The sequence below is a fragment of the Pangasianodon hypophthalmus genome, chromosome 3 (genome assembly GCF_027358585.1).
Source record: "Pangasianodon hypophthalmus isolate fPanHyp1 chromosome 3, fPanHyp1.pri, whole genome shotgun sequence".
Taxonomy (NCBI): Eukaryota; Metazoa; Chordata; class Actinopteri; order Siluriformes; family Pangasiidae; genus Pangasianodon; species Pangasianodon hypophthalmus.
In genome coordinates, this window is record NC_069712.1 from 24,796,370 (window position 1) to 24,821,867 (window position 25,498).

Below are 25,498 nucleotides of genomic sequence, written 5' to 3' on the forward strand. Positions count from 1 at the left end.
TTTTTTTATTTAATTTTGCACAAACCTCTCAGCCCAAAAGGTAAATATATCCACAGTTTTGTTTCGATCAGTCTTTGGTAACCTTGTCTAAAAACTGCTGAAATGTGATTGGCAGATGGCAGCCATATTTTTAAGATACACAATTGGCATTTTTAAGATACACGAATGCCAATTTTTAAGTCAATTGGACCGACAGTACAGTTTGGTCTATCAACACGAAATCCATAATTATTGCTGGCATGGATGGAAGATGATCTCAGTCGAATTTGGTGAAAATCCAACAAATGATCTGAAAAGCAAAAATGTGCTTTTTTTCCCCATAGCTTGTGAGCACTAGGTGGCGCTGTTCCGAAACTGTGCAGGTACCCTCAAGTCATGACGGCTATGACATATACTAAGTTTGGTCTGAAAATGCTAATGCTTTACGGAGATATAGGCTCACGTCCATTTTGGCATGCTCATTGTCAGATTTATTCATGTGTTATTCAAGAACTTTTTATAGGAACTATAGTCAAATTATGCCAATGCCCACAGTTCCACCATCAATGTTTCCAAGACTTTGCATAGAAAATTCATTTACTCCAAGAAACTAAGGAAAATGAGCTAGTATCAGAAGAATCCGTTGTTCAGCAGTACATTGAAAAGAAGTATAGCCACATGATACACATCTTTACGGATGGATCAAAAGATCCAGTCTCGGGGAAAACTGGAGCAGCCATTTTTGTTCCTAAATATCAGGTATTCATCAGAAAGAGACCATCAGACAACTTACTGGTATTTACTTTGCAATTAGTTGCAGTTCACCTCGCTCTTCATTGAGTTGGGGAAATGAATGTTGAGAGAGGAGTTATATGTACAGATTCTCTGGCAGCCCTGAAAATCTGCCCATTCTGATAGCAGACAAGATATTACATTTGAAATCTTGCAATTTTTGTATAGGATACATGATGGAGGAATTTTCATCAGATTTCTTTGGGTTCCTGCACATGTATTCATAAAGTGGTAAATAACACCTGGCAGAATCTATGGGAAAGAGAGGTGAAGGGGAGGTATCTGTTTAAGATTTACTTCAGTATCAAGAAGTAAGGAAGAAGCAATAATTACCAGACTCTGTATAGGTCACCCAGGGTTAAATGCCAATTTACATATAATCAATAAGCATCCTACAGGGATATGCAGTAAGTGCAATGAACTAGAAACAGTTGAACACATCCTTCTACACTGTACAGCATATAATAATGAAAGGCAAGTATTACAGGCAAAGTTGGAGGAAATGGAAATTAATTTAATGTTACTAGAAAATCTGGCTAAAAAACATGGGAGAATACCAAAGAAGGATGCAGTTTTGGGGTTTTTAAAAGCAACAGGAGTTGAGTCAAGAATATAGTTAATCATTTTATTTTTATTTAATTTTATTTTATTTTATTTTTTACATTTTTATTATTATTAGAGTAATAATTCTGATTTCCCATCAATGCTCCACACTCCAGTTCAGCTGGTCGCGGTAATGCACCAAAAGCTGGTCTGGCAACCGCCAATAAACTGAAAAAGAAGAAGAAAAGCAGTTTGACACCAAACACCAGGTTTCAGAAGATAGGACAAAAATCCTAAGACAAGTTCTCAAAAATAGATTTTGTATATTAAAAATCTAAGTGAGTAGTGCTGAATGAAGCGCAGCTTGAGGATATGTAGGGCATTTTTCTAACAAGCACAAGAGCGTTCCAAACACTGTGTGCAAAACGCACCACAGGTAGCTAGTTCACCAAGTTGCCTAGAACACTAAAGCATCCACAGGTGAAGGGAGTGCTGCAATGTGATTGGCTGTTGGCCACCATGTTTTATTAAGGAACCTTGTCAACAGTAGAAATCCACTAACAGATTGGCACAACACTGCAGTAAATTTTAGGTTGAGTCGACTCATGGTTTGAGAAACAGTTATTTGAATCTAACCTTGCCTCCTGTTAAAATCTGTAAGATGAACTGGGTTTTCTTAACCACGGTACTGTACAACTCTCAAGTTCCTTAACCAGTATAAAGCAAAATGTGAAGAAAATGTGACCACTTTGTTTTCACAATGCAAAAAATCAAGTGGACCACAAAATGAACCACAAATGAACAATACTCAGACCACCTCTGGGGTGTTTTCACACTTGGTCCGCTTCAGTGCTCCAAGTGGTCTCAGATCCATGACACAGCATTTTTGTGCATATGTGAACACAACAATTGAACTCAGCAACATGACAGATACGCCAACAGAGCCACCGTGGCACTAGCAATTGTTAGAGCTTAAGTTGTTAGGCAGCAGTAATAGTATTGTACCAGTGACATAAACAATAGTTACTGTATAATACTATTAGTATACAGTATGTGCGTAATATATGTTGTGTATGCATGTATTTTGTCTATCCCAACCACTCACATCAGCCAGTACTACAGTCAGTTGCTCAGTGGCATGAAGCAGGAGTTGATTTTGATGTTCAGCATCAAAATGCTTCTGGTATTTCACTTCAAATCTGTTTTGCCTACTCTGTTTTCCAGCCAAACCAGCCAAACGGTTAGATATGTAATGCTGCACTACTACTACTACTACTACTTGCGTGACTCTTAATGTGTAATCTCACAAAAGTCTGTAAGGGTGTTGCAGCATACTTCACGGCGGCGGAGTAGGATTTCTTAAACATATAGTTTAACATTTGATATGAAAACGTAAAATGTCATTTCTGCAGCTCGCCAGTAAAGGTGGGGTTGGGGTTTTAGAGATGCACGATGACCACAATCACAATTATCGTGAAAACCATGGAAATGTATATTATTTAAACTGTAGCTCACCGATGCGGAGTGAAGCCAGTTGTATTCCAGCCACTGTGGGTGTGTGGGATTGTGCCGAAACTGCCACACACAACGATTCCGCTTCAGACTGCGAAGCTGATTGTTGTGGTCCATCTAAAGCGAGGAGCGTGACTTCTAATCCCTCTGAATTTAGTAAGTTTATTTCATTTGACCTACCTGTCGTACCATTCAAAGATAATGTTCATTTACAGTTGACGTCTGTATTAGTGATTTGTGTACAATTACATCATTTCATTACATGCAAGACAAATTCAAATATGGGACACCGGGTAAATTGGGGAAGTTAAACTTATCAGCATTCATTTTCTTGCCTCATAAGCCAAATTCAAAACGTAGGAAACTGAGCCCTTGCAGTGGAAGTGCTTGATAGAAATAACATATTCAATTTATGTGAAATCATATAAGGGGGTGTAGTAAAAATAACATATGCTCAGGGCCACAGAATATTGGACTAGAAATTAAATAATGAATATGCAGAAGTTCAGCTTTAATTTAAGGGTGTTTATCAGGTGAATGGTGTAGGAAGTACAGCACTTTTCATATATGCCCCCTTTTAAGGGACCAAAAGTAATTGGACAAACTAACATAATCATAAATAAAATTGTAATTTTAAATAGTTGTTGCAAATCCTGCCAGAAGTCTGGAACACACAGACATCCCCAGACGCTGGGTTTCTTTCCTGGTGATGCTCTGCCAGGCCTTTACTGCAGCTGTGTTAAGTTCCTGCTCACTCTTGGGGTGTTTTGCCTTCAGCAAGTGAAATGCATGCTCAGTTGGATTCAGGTAAGGTGATTGACTTGGCCATTGCAGAACATTCCACTTCTTTGCCTTAAAAAGTCTTGGGTTGCTTTTGAAGTATGCTTTGGGTAACTGTCCATCTGCACTGTGAAGCACCATCTAATGAGTTTTGAAGCATTTGGCAGAATCTGAGCAGATAATATAGCCCTACAGACTTCAGAATTCATCCTGCTGCTTTTGTCAGCAGTCACATCGTCAATAATAAACCTGTTCCACTGGCAGCAATACATGCCCATGCCATAAAATGAGGTGTTATGCTTCCAATCATGAGCATTTCTTCCCTTTGTCATACTTTACTTCCCATCATTCTGGTACAAGTAAATCTTTGTTTCATCTGTCAATAGGATATTGTTTCAGAACTGTACAAGCTTTTGGTTTTTTTAGATGTTTCTGGCAAACTCTCATCTGGTCTTCCTGTTTTTGAGGCTTACCAATGGTTTACATTGTGGTAAACCCTCTGTTTCTTACTCTTGAAGACTTCTCTTGATTGTTGACTTTGACACAGATAGGCCCACCTCCTGGAGGATGTTCTCAATCTGGCCAGTTGTAGTGAATGTTTTTTTTTCTCCACCAGGGAAAGAATTCTTCTGTCATTTATCACAGTTGTTTTCTGTGATCTTCTGGGCCTTTTGGTGTTCCTGAGTTCACAAATGCATTCTTTCCTTTTAAGAATATACCAAAGTGGTTAAGTATAACCACTTAAGTAGTGGTTAATATAAGTGCTGTAATTCCTAAACTGTTCACCTGATTTGCTGAAAGTCTGCCCTTGAGGGAATTAATTTCAATATACTGCTGTAGACAGCTAAAATAACAATAACTTTGTCAATGTCCAAATATTTATTTACCTGACTGTATGTGTAAGATGTAAAAACTGTAAGAAAATATAAAGCATATAAAGATGTCTATTCGTTGAAATCATATAAAGATATTTATAAATAAATTATTTTTCAAGATGTCCCTGTACTGTAATGGCTTGGGACTGCGATTGCTGTAGTGGCTTTGGGGCTGCAGTTGCCACGAGCAGCTTCGTACTCAGGACTCCATCAGTGGACAGTGGATAGATTTTAACCAGCCGGACTTCTTGCGAAAACTGTGATGAATTTATTGGTTGCACAATTGCACTATTTGTCCTCATAGTACACAATAATAGAAGGAATTTATTTATAATCGCACTATCCGTTGCACCCAGAAGAGGATGGGTTCCCTTTTGAGCCTGGTTCCTCTCATGGTTTCTTCCTCATATCATCTTGGGGAGTTTTTCCTTGCCACCGTTCACAGTGATAAATTCACAGTGATAAATTCAAATATTTACAATATATTTTTGTGAATCCATTTATTTCTGTAAAGCTGCTTTGTGACAATGTCCATTGTTAAAAGTGCTATACAAATAAAATTGAATTGAATTGAAAATTACCATACACGGTTTGCTAATTTAGGACAGTCAAATTACAGTAAGCGGAGTGAGGAAAAGTGAAGGGATATCAGTGGTGGCTTATCCATGGGGCAGTTGACCCAATGTCATCTTTTCAACAAATATTAATCTTCATAAAGTCCACATTCACAACTCCATAAGTTGTAAATTTTGTTGAAACACTAATTACCTCTTTTGAGTGACCTAGTGGTTAAAAATGGAAACTGCAACAAGCAGTAATAGGGACCCACCTGGGACCCAGTAATCATGCTGCCCCCTAATTATAGGAGGAGCAGTGGACAGATGGTTATGCTGCATTTGAAGTGAACTTTCAAATTGTAATTCCCTGCCTACAACCAGTAAAAGCCACTGAAAACGTACCCACAACTTGAATTTTCAACTCGTCAACTTGGGGTAGTCTTCTCAACTACCACTTCCTTCCCTGTTTACAGACTGATGTGAAATCAACATGGTCACGCACACTGTGAACGGTGTCAAGTCCCCTCTACTTTATAGCAATATGGGCTTTAGATCAGTTAAAATACAGTACTTATAACATGGACCATTCTAAGCGCAGTTTTGAGAAGTTAATAATCAACATTAGACTTATCACTAATGTTAGCTGGTTAGCTTGTTGCTAAACTACTTGCTGTTGTCTGCTGGCAATATTGTTTCTGAGCTACTCACTACAGTCTGCTGTTGTTGCTGTACTGCAATTACAGACCAAAATATTGCATGTTTTAAGTTCACTGTAGCAGAACAGTACCAGTAGTAACTCAGGCCTGTAACTGTGAAAGTGTGGTTAAAATAGCTTTTTATGAGCTTTAGGTGCTCTGATAATGAAAAAAAAGACATGCTTTCATTGAGGTGTCCATGTTTTTTTTTTTTTTACCCACTTCACATGACGAACGTGCCGAGGTGGGAAATCATGTTAATACAACTTGCATATTACCACTTGCAAGGCACCATCAATGCAGCATGAATGACAGGGTTGCTAGGTTGAGATAAGAAGTCTAAAAATACTCTAAATACTCTAAAATTAAATCTAATAAATTTCCACAAAAAGGCAAAGTGTAAATGCACTGTGTCTATGATGTATAGAACCATTTCTATTGTAAGAGATTGCAAATATTGAGAAATGGTAAGGTATGGAGTGGATAATGTCCATGCATCCGAAACACTTGTTACTCGAAATACTCGTTTCCCCAAGCAGAGGCTGAGAAAATGGAATTTTCCCAGTGCCCAGGTCAAGTTTTTTGTGGGGGTTTTGAGATGTTACTGGGCTAGAAATTTTGCTGAAACCTGTCAATCCTGGTTAAGGTTATTATCTCAAACAGAGTTGAACAAAGGTATGTCTAAAATAGTGACAGTATGTCATGTTATATTAAAGTAGCTATAACATCAAAATTACAGGCCATGCTCATCAAGGGCTGAACACAAGAAAAAAAACATGCCGCAAAAAGAAAATATTCTGCTGTAAGGCCTGTCACCTCATAGAACTGAACAACCAGTCAAAATTCATGAATTACAAGTATCTCTCCCTTCCCATCTCCTTTATTCACCACTCAGTCACACTGGAGGCTCTTGACAAAGTGATATTTATCCAGATCTGCCTTAAATTAATTTTCACCAGAGTTACATAACATACTGTGCTTACTTTGAAAGTCCTGGATACATGCCTAATTGACACTTTAGGGAATAGTGTGTGAACCCTGGGAAATGGACATATTTTTCTTTACTGCAAACATCAGTCAGCCAAGGCATATTTGGTGCCTGATGCTAGCTTTCTTAGTTTTGCACTGGAGCTATGAGGCTAGAGGCTACTAGACAGAAGAGTGATAATAGCATCTGGAATGTGCAATAGATTCCAACTATTGTGATGGCAATTTGGATGATGTCTGTTGGAAAACATGGTGTCTGCAGCTTTAAGACTGACAAAAATAATTTGCAGTTTTGGTATCTCATAAAATGTGTCTTCTTTTGAACCTTGATAGCCTATGCTGTCTAACTTTGAAGCAGAGGAACAAAACATCTTTCTCTGATGCATCATAAGCCCTATCCGAATGGGATTAAATTTACATGGGGTGACTTTATAACTTTCTGAAACGGCCATGTCAGTGTTATAAAATAACACTGTATATATCTGAGAAATATATCTGAGAAAATTACAGGCCAAATTACCTACTGTTTTTCACCAAGCTCAGCGGTCGCCTGATAATTTTAGAACTGTCAGATATGCACGTGTCCGTGACTTTCTATGCAGATGTTGCCTTGGAAAAAAGATGTTTTACTGCTGCTACTTGCTGTATTTAGTCTCGTAGTGTGCACTTCACTTCCTGAATCGCAAAACAAAAAAATGGATGCTTCTCGTATACATTGTGATTATTGTTTTATTGTATTTTCAAATTGATGCTGAAACTTTGGTTCACCCCAAAGTGAAATAAGAGCCAGTGTCTCTTCTCTACTCCAGTCCCTCCAACTGCTTGGACGCCATGTTGTGAATGGAGCGTGATCATATGACCACATGACACAAACATCCAGGTTCGTAGAAAATACAACCCGCTAGATACTCACTCCTCCTGTGGTAATTTTATTACTGACCGGATGCAAGATTTTTTATCACTGTGGAGACGTGTAAAAATATATTACAGATGTCTCCTAGATAAACTAATCCAATTAAGCCATGACTGTCTTTGCTTGCAAAACATGAATGGGGCTTAAATTACGAAAGTGAAACAATGTGTTGTTCATCAGGGCTACTTTGTTATTCAAAATTCAATAAGTATCCCTGCTGCTTTTCAACACACAGCACATGCATGTGTAGTTTATATAATTTTATTTCAATATTATAAGTTACAGTTATGATTTACAGCTAATAACTGGTTAGGTTTATTTACAGTCTCATTTAGCAGCATTCCTGACCTTGTTAATGGGTAATAAAATAACACCTGACTAAATTCAAATGCTAGTGAATAGCAGCTACAACTTTTTCCCTGTAATGATGTAACATTTATGTATGTCTGGCCACGCACCCTTCTTTTATTTCCTGAGCGTCTCTGCAGCCTACACCCCTTCAAAGCTACAGGCGATATTATCATCAACTGATGATAGTTAGGGGACACGATAGGATGATAGCATATTGCACACAGTCTCACAAGCCTAGAGATTACTTCAGCCTAGAGATTACAAGTAATAAAAGCTACCACAAAAGCTAATTAGTAAATTATTATGGGATGTGTACAGGTAACAGGAAGAAATCATTTATGGGAAACCAAAAGGTTAAGTGTATCAGTAGTTACACTGGCAAGAGCCATAGGTTTTTAGAATCTAAACGTTTGTTTTAAAAATATAAATGGGGTTAACTAATCCTGTGAAATTTGTTGGTTGTTTAGTGATGAATTCAATGACAGCAGAGGACTACAGAGAAACCTACTGGCCGAGGCTGGAAAAAGCAGTTGAACAGCTGCTGACTCAAAGCCCAGTGAAATACACTTCTATCTCCTATGAACAGATTTACAGGTTGGTGATTTTTAGGTTTATTTGTGTTGCAGAAGCACTACAGTCAAAGCCCTCAACAATAAAATTTGTAAGGGGCCTCATTTATAAAACTTTGCACTGATTCCAGAGCCAAAGTGTGCATGCACACAAAAACCTGGAAATGGTGTGCACACCCAAAAAAGGAAGATTTATAAAACCTTGAGTACACCTACATGCTGTTTCTGCTTTACAAATCATCTTTAAAAAAGTGAACAGGTGAATGAGCCTCTTCTTTTGCACGGTTACCACCAACAAATATCCATAAATGCTCTGTGCAAATTACCTCATATACGGTATATTTAAACGTGGGGTGTCCCATTCATTGTAAGGTACCAGCGACAGTGGCAGAGAGAATACAAAACTGAAAAATTTGGGGGGATGTGAGGTGGAATTTGTGTTGGTCATTCTTGTAGGCAAGGAAATCTTCATGGTCTCTCCTTATTCGTTGGTTGGCATGGTCTTCTAATAATGCCAGAAAAGCCATTGTGACATTGACAATGCTTCATTTAGTATAGCCTATTTATACTGTAGATCTATGAATGTGTGCATTTTCAAATAAATAAACAAATAAACTTACAAATAAATAAACTCATCAAATTTAGGCATTAATGCTTCCAAGTAGCCTATCTACAGGTATTCATATCAAATTATACATTTCCATTGTGCTATATTATACAACAATTATACAACATCCATGGTGTTCCCTCTGTGAGTAGTGATTTACATTAGCTGTAATTGCCTACATATCCACGGGGTGTCATTGCTGTCTCTGAAATGTTGCATATGGCTCAATGCATGGATCAAAGCTTCCTTAATTATATGGCAATTATTTGCTCATAAATTCTGGTTTCTGTGTGGGAGGCTGTGTATACGCATTCCAGGCCCATTTTTGATTGTAAGCACCTTTCATAAATGAGGCCCCAGGACACAAAATTATAAAAAATATAAAATGTATCAGTCATAAAAAAAAAAAAAGAAAAAAATTGCACAGAAGCTTCTACTTCTACAATTGAAGTGTTGCTTGTAATGTTTACCATGCAGAGAGCAATGCAATTATACACAATTTTGACCTTGATGTTCAGTTGATAATCTCTTCCCTGATATCAACTCAAGCAACTATTAAGTCTAGTGCTAGTGTCTTAACAGTTTGATGTTATCACAGTATGTCATGCTGACTGTCATTCATGTTTACATTCATGTTTACCTTGCAAATGTAACTTTTTTGTTTAAAGTAACTTTGTTTAAAGGGCCATTAAGTAAATTTCTAACTAACTGAAATGAAAATACCAAAATGACCCTATATTATTAGGGATGTTGCAGAAAGTAATATTTTTGCATTTTATTGCTAAAACACTAGTCATTCTGTGTCTTTGTGTCAGTTCATCTGAAAAGCTCCCCTCTTTTTTCTCCAAGCAGGAAAACTAAAATTATATTCTGTTGTATGTTTCATATACCATGATGTCCTCACATTTTAAAAGAAACTATCTACAGATTGTTAGTACTCAATGTTGACTTGACTAATTGATTTGACTTGACTAATTGACTTGCTTTAATGCTAAATTAATTAAATTTAAATGGCAGATCACCACAGTTGTGTGAATTAGGGTGGATTTTTTTGCTTACATATAGTTCATTTGTGTTTGAGTGTTTTTGTGGTCAAGCACAATATTTGTTTTTTGTGATCCAGTATTTTGTTTGTGTTTGTTTTTTGCATTTATAAAGTTTATTTAATTTCATTTGCAGTCAAGATGTTTTGTGATCTGGTGAGGGTGGCTTGGTGGAACAATGGTTAGCATTACCGTCTCACAGCTGCAGGGTCCCAGGATCAATACTGAGTTTGGATAACTTAGTTTCTGTGCATGTTCTACCCATGTCTGTGTGGGTTTCCCCTGGGTGCTCCGGTTTCCTCCTACCTCCCAAAAACATAGCAATAGGTGGATTGGCTAAGATAAATTGCCCCTAAGTGTGAATGAGTGTATGAATGTGTATGTGTGCATTGTAACCATCCAGTATTTCCATCACAAGCTAAACTGTTTGCAAGATAAGCTCCAGATCCAACCCTGATCAGGATAAAGTGGTTAATGAAACTGAGTGAGTGTTCTGGTGATTTTGCAGTTGGGTGGTTTTTTTGTGTTAAGTAATTTTTTTACATTCTGGTAGTTTCTTTGCATTCATAAAGTTTATTTGCAGTCAAGTATTTTGTTTTTAGGTGGTTTATTTGCATGTGGATAGTTTAATTTGTCTCAAAACATCTGATGAAATTTTATGCAATTCATTCTTTTTGTTGTAAACAATCATGTAACCAAACGTCTTCTTCTTGTTCAGTCATGTTTATAAGTGTGTGTGCCAGCAATACTCAGACCATCTCTACAGTGACTTGATATGGAAGATAACATCTCACTTACAGCAAGTGTGCTTAGAATTGCAAGTACGTGTAAATATATATTCACTTAGACATTCTTTGGTGGGAAAACTCTTCTTGCTTTCACAAGATCGGTGGTTTTAGTCATTACTTTGTAATAAAACTAAAATTTTCTCCTTTTATTTTCAAAGGACAGCCGACCTGAAAGTTTTGTTGAAAACTTCAATCTTGCTTTCACTCAATACATGGCTGCAATTGAGTGCATCATTCCTTTGTTCATTTATATGGTAATTTTCTCTTTTCTTTGTCCCTATTAACACAACGGAACATGGGTTATTTATTTTGCATAATAATGTATTTGATCGAACCCCCTTGAATGTATTATTTTGTTTGCTTTGTTTTGTTTTAAAGAACAAATTCTATATTGAAACTCAGCTGAACAGAGACTTGAAGGATGACCTCATGGACCTTTTCTCAGCTCATGTTGCAGAGAAACATATTAGTATGTTAATATGTAAGTTCATTTTTACACATATGGTGCTAAAACACTAATTGTTTTCTTTTTTATTATTCTGTCAGTGCAACATTTGTAAATCTAGAGAACATCTAAGGATTTCATGTAAAAAAAAAAAAAAGAAGAAAAAAAAAGAAAAGAACAAAAAGGCGTTTTCATACTTGAGATTTGAGTCTGAGTCCATTTGCACTGTCCATTTGTGTTCAGTATGTTTGGATATGCAGACTTGCCAACCCTGAGTTGAAAGCGGGTTTTGTAAAAGAGGTTTTGGGAAGTGGGGTTTAAGTCTGGGACAAGCAGTTGTAAGGCAAATTTATGGAGACACCCGTCTATTTTAGCGGTTACCTTGTTACAACACAGAATTTGATTTAGCATATCTTTGCATTCCAAACCTAAAAAAAACAGTACACTGTGGTTAAATTAATTATTTACTTATTGACCAGAACTTCTCACTCAATCATTACAACATATGGAGAATATATGATTCTATAATAACTGACATTCAGTCTTTCAGTCATACATGGGAAAGATATAAGCTTCTGCTGGCAGTTGCGATTGACTTTGTGGTTTGAAGGGCTTTCACTTTCGTTACGTATCAAGTTAACACGCACAACTTCATCGTGTAAGGAATAACACACGACAGATCGTGTGGCTATACTCTGTTTTGCGTCATGCTGTCACATCACCTCAAAGTACATTATCTTTGTATAACCGCACAGTCTGGACTTTGTTACTCCGCTTACACCACAGCGATTTGTCTATGATTACAGTTTTTAATTTATTAGTGAATGACAGGTCGCGCATTTAACGGTTTATAGTTAGGTTTAATGTTCTTTTTCTTGTGCCGCAGTAATCAGTGGAGTCGTTCCCTTACCAGCCTTTCTCTCTCACCAAAAAACAAACAAACAAACAAACAAACAAAAAAAAAAACCTCAACCTGTAATTTTATCGAGAAACCGGAACGCATAAACTCTGTCTTGAAGATTTTAAAGCACTGTGACTTTCAAAGTGCTTACAGCCGATAAATAAATGTTTCCTAACAAAAACAAACTTCATATCAAGGATTATATGTTTTAACACGTTTAAAAAAAAAAATCTGATCATTATTAGTCTTCGTTTATGTGGAGCGTCGGCTGTACAAGTCCCTGTGAATGAGCTGTTACTTGAGAAACAATAAGGTATTAGAATGAATGTATTAATATACAGTACTGTGCAAAAATCTTAGTCACATGCAAAGAAATGCTGCAGAGCAAAGATGCCTTCAAAAATAATGAAACTAAATGTTTCTACATTAAAAATAAAATATTATAAAGAGCAGTAAACAGTAATAAATGAAACAAAGTCAATATTTGGAAATTAGATGTAAGTTTTACTGAGCATCTTGCAGAACCAGCCACAGTGCTTCAGGAGACTTTGACTGTCACACTTGCTTCTTATTTTTGCAGCAAAACCCAGCAGTCTTCATTATGTTTTTTTGTCTGAAAAGTGGTCTCTTATGTAATATGCTGCTTTCTTTATTGACATACAAACATTTTTCTGTAACATTTAATTTTGTGCTGGAAAACTAATGTTTGGAAATCTAAAAGTTTTTGTACTGAATCAATAATGTAGAAGTCATAAAATAAAAATCTATAACAAAGTTTCTACTAAAAAAGATAAGGTGCCTAAGACTTTTGCACAGTACTGTAAACTGTTCATGTTACAGCTGGAACTACTGTTGGAGCCATGCTGTTATACAGAAATAATGCACACCACCTGATAATCACTTATATCAGTCAATCGTGTGGCATCAGCACAATGCAGGAAATCAACTGGGACCGGATGGCCCCCATCCCTCTGTCTGATGTGTTGGTTTGCAACATAAAAGGGAGAGAAAAGTTAGGGGAGTGAGACCCTCCTGGCACTGCTCTGACCACTGGACTGGATCTGGTGCCCCCTTTTTAGTGAGATCAGTCAGCGGGCTGGTGAGGTCCGAATAATTAGGCACAAACCTGTGATAATATCGTGCCAGGCCCAGGAACTGTCTCACTTCCTTTTTGGTCTTGGATCATGGGTAGGCAGCAACCGTAGCAGTCTTATTAATTGCCTGAGTGGCCCAAGTGGATGCCCAGATATCATACCTCCACCTGTCCAATTTCACACTTCACCGGTTTTGCTGTTAGACTGGCCCGCCTCACTGACTTTAGGTCTGCCCTCATCATTACTATAGACTATTATATTGTCTAAATATGCAAAGGCATATGCACTGTGGGGCCCCAAAGACCTGATCCATCAGTCTTTGAAACATGGCTGGCACCTCAAAAAGCATGAACAGAAGTGTGACAAATTGGTGTAAACTGAACAGTTTTTCACCAAGAACGAGACAGCTGACAGCTGATGGACAAACTGCTCCAGTGTCACTTTCTTGATGACCTTCTCTGATTAGACAGGGCCGGAGTCCAGGAGTTGCTGTGCATATGTGAACAGATGATCCTCCTCCTCTAATGGCATGGATCATAAGTGCTGACAATGTTTCTCTGGTGACAGTCAGACCCTCTTGAGCACAGCCTTCCTCACGGCTGTGCACTCCAGCTGGCAATCAGGTGGCAGACTATGAGCAGCCAACCAGGCTTCTCCCGTCAGGAGGGCCTGAGTACACAGTCCCCAATCTCCTCTCGGCCATACACATGCCAAGGTGGTACCCTCCAGCATCTCCAGGTATGCCTCGGCATCATCCTGGGGTGTCACCCTGGCTAGAGATAAGGAGCTGAAGGGGGTGCTCATGGAGGTGGTGGTTAGAGGAAGAGAGGTCAGAGGAAAATGGCCAGATTGGTTCAAGCTCCCGGGAAGGATATACTAACTCAAATGATTACTCTTTACAACCGTGGTGAGCAGAAAAGCATCTCAGCATGCACAAAACATCGAACCTTGAGGTGGATGGGCTACAACAGCAGAAGACCAGACTATTGAGTTCCATTCTAGTCAGCCAAGAACAGGAATCTGAGGCTATCATGGGCACAGGCTCACCCAAACTGGTCAGTTGAAAAAAAATTACCTGGTCTTTTTCCAGTCTTCACCTGTCCAGTTTCGGTGAGTCTGTGCCCATTATAGCCTCAGATTCTTCTGCCTTCTGCTCAATGTTTGCTGTGTTGTGCTCAAACTCTAGAGGCATATTCTACTCACTACACAGGTCATAGGATGTATAAAATGGGCTACAGGGAATCCGACATCAGAACGTAGTACACACAGAAATCCTACTCTCCCCTTCACTCTGCTTACTTGGAGATGTATCTGGCATCAACATCACACAGGAAAACACAACAGTTCTTCATACTGCATTAACCATCGCCAAGAAAACCATACTAACAACCTAGAAATCAAATAATAACATTAATAACACAAATTGGAAAGCACTAATAATTGACTACATAACAATGGAAAAAAACTCTCTGACTCAATCAAAAATAAAACTACCAAATTTAATACTGTTTAGGCACCACTCATCACCTACATAACTGCATAACCAAAGACATATCACACAGCTCAAACATAATACTCAGAAACACACACAACTTAATTACACGCACATTCATGCAACATTCACAAAAAAAAAAGTTGATTTTATATATATATATATATACAGACAGGTCTGTAAGTATTTGGACAGTGACACAACAGTGATTTTGCCTCTGTACACCACCACAATGGATTTGAAATGAAGCAATCAAGGTGTGATTGAAGTGTAGACTTTCAGCTTGAATTCAAGGCGTTTAGCAAAAAATATTGCATTAACTGTTTAGGAATTACAACCATTTTTTACATTGTCCCTCCATTTTCACAGGCTCAAAAGTAACAAAGACAAATTAACATAATCATAAATATTATTTTTATTTTTAATACTTGGATGCAAATCCTTTGCAGTCAATGACTGCCTGAAGTCTGGAACCCATGGAAATTATCAAATGCTGCGTTTCCTCTCTTGAGATGCTTTGTCAGGGCTTTATTGCAGCTGCCTTCAGTTGCTGTTTGTTTGTGGGTCTTTCTGCCTTCAGATTTGTCTTCAGTAAGTGAAAAGCATGCTCAATTGGGTTGACATAATCAGGCATTTAAGAATATTTAATTTCTTTGCCTTAAGAACCCCTTGGGTTGCTTTCGCAGTACATTTTGGGTCATCAGCCATCTGTACTGTGAAGTGCCGTCCTATCAGTTTTGCAGCATTTGACTGAATCTGAACAGAAAGTATAGCTCTATGCACTTCAGAATTCATCCTGCTACTTCTATTAGCAGTTACATCATCAATAAACACCAATGACCCATTTCCATTGGCAACCATGCATGTCCATGCCATAACACTGCCTCTACATGTTTGATGATGTGGTATGCTTTGGATCATGAGCCTTTCCTTTCCTTCTCCATACACTTCTCTTCCCATCATTCTTGTACAAGTTAATCTTGCATCAGAACTGGTCATCCTTTTTTTTTAGAGTCTTTTTTAAGCAAAGTCTAATCTGGCCTTTCTGTATTTTAGCATTACCAGTAGGTTGCATCTTGAGGTAAACCATCTGTATTTACATTCATGAAGGCGTCTCTTGATTGTAGACATTGACAGTGCCTACCTCCTTCAGAGTGTTCCTGACTTGGCTAGATGTTGTGAAGGTGTTTTTCTTCAACAAGAAAAGAATTCTGCGATCATCCACTTCAGTTGTCTTCTGTGGTCTTACAACCCTTTTGGTGCTGCTGAGCTCGCCAGTACATTACTTCTTTTTAAGAATTAAATAAGATTGTTGATTTGGCCACTCCTAAAGTTTCTGCTATCATTGTGGTGGTATACAGAGGCAAAATTGTCACTGTCCAAATACTAATGGACTTGACTATGTGTGTGTGAGTGTGTGTGTGTGTATATATACATATATCTATATCTATCTATCTATCTATCTATCTATCTATATATATATATATATATATATATTGGTATGGTTATATATATATGGATATATGTTTTGGTATCCTGAAGCATTCAAAGTTCCTTTCACTGGAACTAAGGGGCCAAGCCCAACTCCTGAAAAAACAACCCCACACCATAATTCCTCCTCCACCAAATTTCACACTCGGCACAATGCAGTCCGAAATGTACCGTTCTCCTGGCAACCTCCAAACCCAGACTCGTCTATCAGATTGCCAGATGGAAAAGCGTGATTCATCACTCCAGAGAACGCGTCTCCACTGCTCTAGAGTCCAGTGGCGGCGTGCTTTACACCACTGCATCCGACGCTTTGCATTGCACTTGGTGATGTGTGGCTTGGATGCAGCTGCTCGGCCATGGAAACCCATTCCATGAAGCTCTCTGCGTACTGTACTTGGGCTAATCTGAAGGTCACATGAAGTTTGGAGCTCTGTAGCAATTGACTGTGAAGAAAGTCGACGACCTCTTTGCACTATGCGCTTCACTGACCCCTCTCCGTCAGTTTACGTGGCCTACCACTTCGTGGCTGAGTTGCTGTTGTTCCCAAACTCTTCCATTTTGTTATGATAAAGCTGACAGTTGACTGTGGAATATTTAGGAGCGAGGAAATTTCACGACTGGATTTGTTGCACAGGTGGCATCCTATGACAGTTGCACGCTGGAATTCACTGAGCTCCTGAGAGCGGCCCATTCTTTCACAAATGTTTGTAAAAACAATCTGCATGCCTAAGTGCTTGATTTTATACACCTGTGGCCAGGCCAAGTGATTAGGACACCTGATTCTGATCATTTGGATGGGTGACCGAATACTTTTGGTAATATAGTGTATATACACACACATACACAGTCAGGTCCAGAAGTATTTGGACAATGACAGAGTTTTCGTGTATATATATAATATATATATATATATATATATATATATATATATATATATATATATATATATATATATGTATGTATGTATGTATATATATATATATATATATATATATATATATATTATATATATATATATTATATATATAAAATGTGTATATATATGTGTGTGTGTGTGTGTGTGTGTGTGTACATATTTATGTACACACATACACATTACTCATACATGCTACATATGAAACAATATGTTTGAATTAATGTGCTCATTCTAGTACATACTAATAATCGTTTCTACATTAACAGCTCATTCACAGGTACTTGTATTGGGGACACTGCACATAAACTAAGACTAATAATAAACACAGCCAATCGATTATAGACACCTAAAATAACCATTTGAATTTTGTTATAAAATGGTGGGCATTGGTCTGCACTCTTGTTCAATTTTTCTCTCATGTGTATAAAACACTTTTCTAAAATCAGGTCTGCCATTTCATGTCAAAACAGAGCTAAGCTGATAGCTGAAGAAGGAAGTGACAGCTATCTATCTACATTTACAGTTGAGGTCAAAAGTTTACATCCCCCTTTCAGAATCTGCAAAATGTTAATTATTTTACCAAAATAGGAGGGATCATACAAAATGCATGTTATTGTTTATTTAGTGCTGACCTGAATAAGATATTTCATATAAAAGATGTTTACATATAGTCCACAAGAGAAAATAATAGTTGAATTTATAAAAATGACCCCGTTCAAAAGTTTACATACCCTTGATTCTTAATACTGTGTTGTTACCTGAATGATCCACAGCTGTGTTTTTTTGTTTACTGATAGTTGTTCATGAGTCCCTTGTTTCAAATTCAAAAAGTTTTCACTTTTTCACAAACTTTTGACCTCAACTATATAAACAAAAAAAAATCAGAAATGAATAATCAAAGATAATAATCAAAGATCTTTATACTTACAGTTTATTTGCAATATTTACAAATTACACCACTACTCCAGCTCTAAGCATTTCCGACTGACACCGATATGTTTGAGATATCAGGCATGTTCATTACTATTTTAGTGATTGGCAGTTGGTTACAATGTTCCTGCCCTTTGAGAGGTCTGCCAATCATCATAAGAAGAAGCCGTGCTTCCAGGTGGAACAAATTAAGAGTGCACAGTCTTAATTTACACAATAAACCACAATTTACACAATTAAGATGGTTTTTCTGTGCAAAACCTACCCCCCCAACATTCCCATTCAACCCCAGTGAAGCCAAGCATCTGGGTGTGGCTCAAAATGACATGCTAAAAAGCCTTTTGTTCAAAGAAAGTTAATCCTTCATCTCCATTAACAGACATGTATTTGAATCTTACGCAGACACCCAGAGAGGCTGCTATGAGTGTCTATTAGCGCTGTGTCAGGAGCTTCAAAAGAGATTTTTCACATAGGCTGTGCTGTTTGCCAAAAACAGTTTGAGTAAATGAACAGAAAGCATGATGTTGCAGTTAGATATTTGATCCTTTGATTTGCTAAAATATTGAATTCCTCCAAGGTTGATGAATAATATAGACACTTTAGTAAACATTTCTGCATTTTAAAATTTCCCATGTAGTCTTAAAGCAATTGCCGGTGATTCATAGGTCTCCTGCCTAAAGCCCTGGCGTACACCAGCAATATCTTTTGTTCATCGCAATGTGAAACATTTACAAAATTGAGAATTAGGGTATTAGTCTGTGTGAAACTAAACTTGTGATGATGATGATGATGATGCCTTCCCCAAATGCACCCAGAATCCATCCTGGATACAGACCTAAGTATTCAGGTCAAGCATGAAAATGCTTCAAAGTTCTTTAATTTCATTTCTGGTAAGCCAAAGATGTTTCTTCTCTGCTCCTAACACACAACTGATTTAATTAGCATATTATGTTGCCCCACCCCACTTTTTCAAATTTAACTGAAGTAATTTGGACTCATACAGGTACAGAATTCCACCATGTATGTCAGTGCTGTTTGGTATTTTATTCTTTGTTTTAATACTTTCCATTAGCTCTTCTAAAGAAAGCTGAGGCCATGCCATTTCAAGTTAAACCATCAACTATGGCAAGTGTGGTAAAAGGCCTTTACTCTCTGCGACCAGGTGAGAATGTTTGTCAATTTTTTGTTTAGTCGTTATGCTTCAAATAATGGCATCTCCCTCAGAAATGACATTAACTGTTTAATTGCAGCTTAGTCTATATGCATCTCTCTTATACAATAGAACCCAAGAGAAATAGTTAAATATTTAAAAAGCAATTTTTGGTTTTCCTGCTCTAACTCACCTACCTAACCCTGTCAATAACTGATGGGTTGAATGAGGCATCTATGAGCAGGAAATTCATTAAACTGTGTTTGACCCAGACTCACTCAGTCGTTTTGTGAAGTAAAAGGTTGGTTAAGGGAGTTGCCTTTGGAGTTTTGCACTTCTATGACAGAAACAATGGGCCTCATTTATCAATGTTTTTGTAAAGTTGTGTGTAAATAAAGTTGTGTGTAAGCTAACCTTAACAAAAATTTCCAAGGGATTTTGAAAAATTTCTTAGTACTCGTGTGCGTATGTTGATGAATGCAAATCAAATAAAAATATATTATTTGACCTGAAAGGTCAATCTGGAGCCAAATTATGGAAAAGTTGAATTAGATGTGAATTAAGTGAGGTGAAAATAAAATCAGCCAATCATGTGGCAGCAGTGCAATGCAAAAATCATGCAGATACTGGTCAAGAGGTTACGTTAATGTGCACATAAAACATCAGAATGAAGAAAAAGTGTGATCTCTTTGTGTTTTTGTATTGTTCAAAAGCTTTGTTTGTCAGTTCTAAACTTTACATTTTTCCACAATTGGCCTTATTTAATCAATGATTATAAGGGTTTCACTTGTCCCTTAAGACAAGTGAAACCAACCTGTCTACCCTGTTATGTCTGGCTACTGACTCTTTAAATGAAGATTCTTTTATAATGACATAATTTCCGGAAGCTCAAATCATCTATTTGGAGGGAAAACAACTGTGGAAGTTTAGCACCTAACTTGACATTTCAAGGTTATTTTTCCCTGTTTTATCTTATTAGTCTGATATGGTCAACTGTAACGTGTCCATTCTGTTAGAGGAAATACGACAAAAAAACCCAATAAGATTTCATAGTTTTAAAATCATCATGTTGCTTTTATGCAATTTTTTTGCTTTTTATACAAATTTGTTCGAAAGAATGCCCTTGAGTGCAGCTGAGATACAGAGGTGTTACCAGGAATGCCGGGATCCTGATCCTGAAAAGAAGAGGCAATTCCTACAAAAAGAAAGAGAGAGATGGTGGAGAGATATGCAGACAGGCAAGAAGAAGATAATCAGTGAAATCAATGAGAGAGGAAAGAGGGCAGTAAGAAAGAAATGAAAAGAATCATGAGGTACTTGTACAAGTACCTGTAGAAGTACAAGTAAAGCCCAAATCTTAATCTGAAAGATTACATACACATGCAGTAACATAACAAAGATGAATGAAATACATATTGATGAATGATGTTGATAGCTTCAAACACTGTTTAACGCTTATTAAAGGGTATATTTATTGAGAATATGAATTTTCCTTGTTTATTTATGTAGAGTGCTTTTAAAGGACAGCCAGTCAGAATAGTGACAATTTACCTTAAAGGCACAGTCACAAAAACAGTATTTAATTCTTAGGAATAAAGAGTAGTTGGAAAAAGGTCATGAAAGAATATTAACACTTTGGTAAAGGCACAGAAAGTTTTGTAAGTAGGCAAAAAATAAAATACATGGAAAAAATGTAGGATATGGACCCTTAAACCTGAAATGTTAAAACAACCTTTAACCACATCATTGATCTATTATTTGTCCACCCTGCTATGTCTACTCTGTTATGTCTGTGTCCACCCTGTTACACACAAGTTTTCTGTCGATAATTTAAAGAAGTATAAATTATTAATATTTTTGATTTAAACTATTGCAAAGGAGGGCCAACTGTATGTCCAAAAAAATCTAAATACTACTCACTTTTTATCTGAAAAGAAAAATAGGAAATGATGTGCTAGTAAGATAGCAGACACACATTATACAATATCTACTACTGTAAAAGTAAATAATACGCAAAAAACATAAAGTAGAAAAGGGACATATTACCCATTAGATAATGTCTCTTTTGCACATGTGTTTAAAATGCAAGCAGTTATCCACAGGTTCCTAACATGGTGGACATCTTGGGTCAGCCACTTAAAATGGTTCATTAAAATGGTTTAATAAATGGTTTGTGTGCCTGAGCTTGACTAGCATCAGTTTTGAAAAGTTTATCATGTACCTTTTATAATAAAGCATGAAAAATCTTATTCATTTTCTGAAGGCTTTAAGGTCCAACAGGCTCAGAATATCAGGAATGACCCTTATTTTAAGTCCTTTATCCAATATGTTGTGCAAAGTGAGGTACAAACAGCACACACTGTGGTATATGACTGTGTAATTAACGGGTATCGTGATGTGCTGTGGTTGTAATGAAACATCTTCCGATGCTAACTTAGGGCACATCATGAGTGATGTTTCCTGGGGTCCTCAGGTGTTTCGGGTCTTTCGAACATCAGACACCCTCTCTCAGGCGACCCAGCTGAGTTTGATCAGACCTCAGCTTGTGCCCTAGCAGCACTCTCCCACGGATCCACTCTCTTAATCCAGAGCCACCTGGGGGCTTTCTCTGAAGCCTCTGTGCTGTTCTAGATGGCCCTTCTCCTCCTCTTGCTTGTGTTGCTGAGTCCAGTGTAAGCCCTAAAGAGGGACTGTCCTGCAAAGCCTCTGCACCCTACCTCCACAGGTAAACACCTTGCGTTCCAGCCTTGTCTGTAGCAGTCACTGATGAGGCCCTCATATTTCTCCCTCTTCCGCTCATTGGCCTCCTCCATACATCTTCCCACGGCACAGTAAGCTCCAGCATGACAATCTCCTTCGTTGCCTCTGACACCAGAATGATGTCAGGACTTAACAACACGCTGAGGAAACCTGAGTTGCCTGCCCAAGTCCACTGTCAGCTGACATTCCTGTGCTGTATTGAGAACCCCTGCTGTTGCTTTAGGTGTTGTTCTCAGCTTCTCTCCAGCTCTAATGAAGCTGATGGTTTCCTATGAGGGTTTTGACCTCTGGCAGTTGATGGCATTACTGATGCTGTCTGCGATGGTCTTGAGCACTTGTTCATGCCACCAGCGGTATCAGCCGTCCCCCAAAGCCTTTGGACAGCAGCTCAGGATATGCTCAAGGTTCTCCTTTTTTCTGGCAAATTGAGCAGGCTGATGTATCAGCCAGGCCCCAGCAGTGCAGGTTGGATGGGCTGGGAAGGACATGATGTGGCACTGACCGCCATAGGTCTGTCCATGAGGTCCTCTCCATGACTTGTTCCCATCTAGTCTCAGCGCCTTTCTGTCTCATTCCCACTGCTCTGCTGGACCTCTCCTTCTCAACAACTGCTCTCACTTCATCTCACTCTAAATACACTTTTCTCTTTTTTCACTTTTGGTGGTAACCGGACTTTAAAATGCAGACTTTTAAACTTTGGAACATGCAAAAGTGAAACATAGAACTATATATAGTATAAAATGTCAAAATTTTACAGTATATGTGTATATGTATTGTTTCTATAAGGTTTAAGGTTGGTCAGTAATTATAATTCTTTATTCTTTTTCCCTTCAGACTGGGCTCAGCTAGCCCCTGCATTGTTTTCTAGATTTATTCCCCAAATTCACCCTCCTGTTTTGGAGTCTGATTTGCTGCGTTATGCATCTCAAGACCGGAAATTGCAAATGGAGCTTTCACTAAAAGGTTTTTCCAGGTAATAGATAATATTAGTTCATGGTTTGTATGCTGATTGTCCCTGAATACTGTGTTTCTCAGAATGCACAAAACATTGAACCTTGCAGTATACACACACACAAATCAGCCATAACATTGAAATGACTGACAGGTGAAGTGAATAACATTATTATCTCGTTACAGTGGCATCTGTCAAGGTGTGGGATATATTAGGTAGCAAGTGAACAGTCAGTTCTCAAAGTTGGTTGCAGGAAAATGGCCAAGTGTAAGGATTTGCGCAACTTTGACAAACTGTGATGGCTAGACTACTGGGTCAGAGCATCTCCAAAACAGCAGGTGTTATGGGATGTTCCGGGTATGCGGTGGTTAGTACCTACCAAAAATGATCGAAGGAAGGACAACCGGTGAACCAGCGACATAGTTTAAGCTTAAACATTGGGTGCCCAAGGCTCATTGATGTGCATGGGGAGCGAAGGCTAGCTCATCTGGTCTGATCCCACAGTACTGCTACTGTAGCACAAATTGCTGAAAAGTTAATGCTGACTATGATAGAAAAGTGTCAGAACACACAATGCATCGCAGCTTCCTGCATATGGGGCTGTGTAGCTGAAAGCGCCTACAATGGGCATGTGAGCATCAGAACTGTACCATGAAGAAGGTGACCCGGTCCGATGAATCACATTTTCTTTTACATAATGTGTACATGATTATAATTACCGATTGGTAATCATAATTGGACATTGATTTAAAACGCTGTTTGTTTGCTTTGCTCTCATGAGACAATCAGAAATTATTGCTTCAGGAGAATCATGGTTTCATGGTTATCATTATCATGATGTTATGTTTGTTACTTTTCACTGCGTTTACCACCCCTTCTGCTGTATTGTAAAAATGTGAGTTTTTTTGTTTATTTTATTTGCCAGTAAATCACAAGCAAAAATATGACAAGGTTTATTCTGTATCCTGGCTCTGGCAGGATACAGGGGGCTTGCAAGGAAACTGGGAAGTGGGCATAAAGAATTTTGTAGTTATGAATCTGTTTTTTAAAATTGCCTCATCTCACACACACATAGGGTAAACAATCACAATGTAGGCCTGCCACAATGCTGGCTCATGCCATAAACTTAGTTTAGTTGCTTGCTGCAGATACAAGATTATATAAGGATTTATAATGTGGATGAAGGACAGAAAATACAGTTACTGGTTAAAATTCACTGTAGTTTATGCATTTTCAAACACAGTTCAAATTGAGCCACTATTTATCATGTATAATTTAATTATAAAATTAAATTAATTATTTTATCTTAGGTAAAATAATGACATAAATAAATACATCCAGACTTTTCTGTTGAATGTGTGTTGTGTCCTAAAATAATATTGAGTCTTTATTATGCCTAATTAACTTTAAATTGAAATTAGAAAGGATATCAGAAATATTTCCATTGCAGAAATATTTCCATGTGTAAAATAGAAAATATGTTAAAAAAAAAAAAAAAAAAACAGTGATGCCAGACTATAAATAATGAGTCATTTTTTTCCAGGTGTGACCAGTCACGTAAAAGAGCATGTGAAGAATCCTGAAAAACCTGCTGGAAAACATGAAATAATACCCCACACAAGAAAGCTTCCATACTACAGATCAGAGACATAAGGACTAGACTACGTATGAACTGGGAATAATTAAAAATAAAAAAAAATTTTTTTTACAAAGGTGCTATCTTCTATGGAGGATAAACCATGTGCTAATAAAAAACAAATGAATAAATGTATGAAAACAAATAAATACATGTGGCATAAAAGACAAAAAAAATGCAGAGTATATAACAATGCCTTGATAAAAAATGAATAATACAGAAAAAAGAACATGGAATGAGAGTCAGTTTAAGCTTAAACATCTGCGGACTTATTTAAATACAATTTTTTTAAACACAAAAAAGTTTCTGTTTTGCAGAACCTTTTTTTGTTTAAAAAAATTGTATTTAAATATTGATTGCAATTTTAAATTGCAATCAATATTTACCTCACAATTAGTAATTGCTGAAACTGTGGACAGATTTATGACATAGAACCTCTTCCTGCTCTTCTGTGGCCAAGTATTAACTTCTGGAGTGGGGTAACCAGATTTTGGGTTAAAATAACCTGGTAACCATAATGATGCCTCAGAGCTGCAAAATGATCCACCAACACATAATGATCTAAACTAAGGGTGAAATTTGTGTTTAAATGAAAAATCTGAATTTGAATGTTATCATTTATATTTTGTATCTTATTGTATCAAATTGAATTTCATGGAATGCAAGAAAGTAATCTTAGGCTCTGAAAATGAATTTCATGCTTAAGGGTGTGTAATTAAACATTTGAAATTCAACCTGAA

General features: G+C 37.4%; 1 protein-coding gene across 3 annotated transcripts; it reads left to right on the top strand.

Moving 5' to 3' along the window:
• The first annotated feature begins 2,592 nt into the window (after nt 1-2,592).
• On the top strand, nt 2,593-25,498 carry cacul1 (CDK2 associated cullin domain 1). Of its 3 annotated transcripts, none has more exons than XM_026939338.3 (9): nt 2,672-2,982; nt 7,496-7,600; nt 8,452-8,578; nt 10,922-11,024; nt 11,150-11,245; nt 11,370-11,472; nt 19,333-19,422; nt 23,005-23,143; nt 24,666-25,498. In XM_026939338.3, the coding sequence occupies exons 3-9, from the start codon at nt 8,454-8,456 to the stop codon at nt 24,703-24,705; spliced, it is 696 nt and encodes a 231-aa protein (XP_026795139.1). In that variant the 5' UTR covers nt 2,672-2,982; nt 7,496-7,600; nt 8,452-8,453; the 3' UTR covers nt 24,706-25,498. The 3 variants fall into 3 exon arrangements, with proteins under 3 accessions (XP_026795136.1, XP_026795139.1, XP_026795138.1); XM_026939337.3 differs by having other exon boundaries at nt 7,530-7,600; XM_026939335.3 differs by lacking the exon at nt 7,496-7,600 and having other exon boundaries at nt 2,593-2,982.

Excerpts from the sequence above, each read along its gene's own strand:
- cacul1 (XM_026939335.3), top strand. The coding sequence starts at position 2,712 with ATGTCATTTCTGCAGCTCGCCAGTAAAGGTGGGGTTGGGGTTTTAGAG. Across the intron at positions 2,983-8,451 it reads TTCTAATCCCTCTGAATTTA|TGATGAATTCAATGACAGCA; the intron begins GTAAGTTTATTT and ends TTGGTTGTTTAG. Across the intron at positions 11,473-19,332 it reads ACATATTAGTATGTTAATAT|CTCTTCTAAAGAAAGCTGAG; the intron begins GTAAGTTCATTT and ends ACTTTCCATTAG.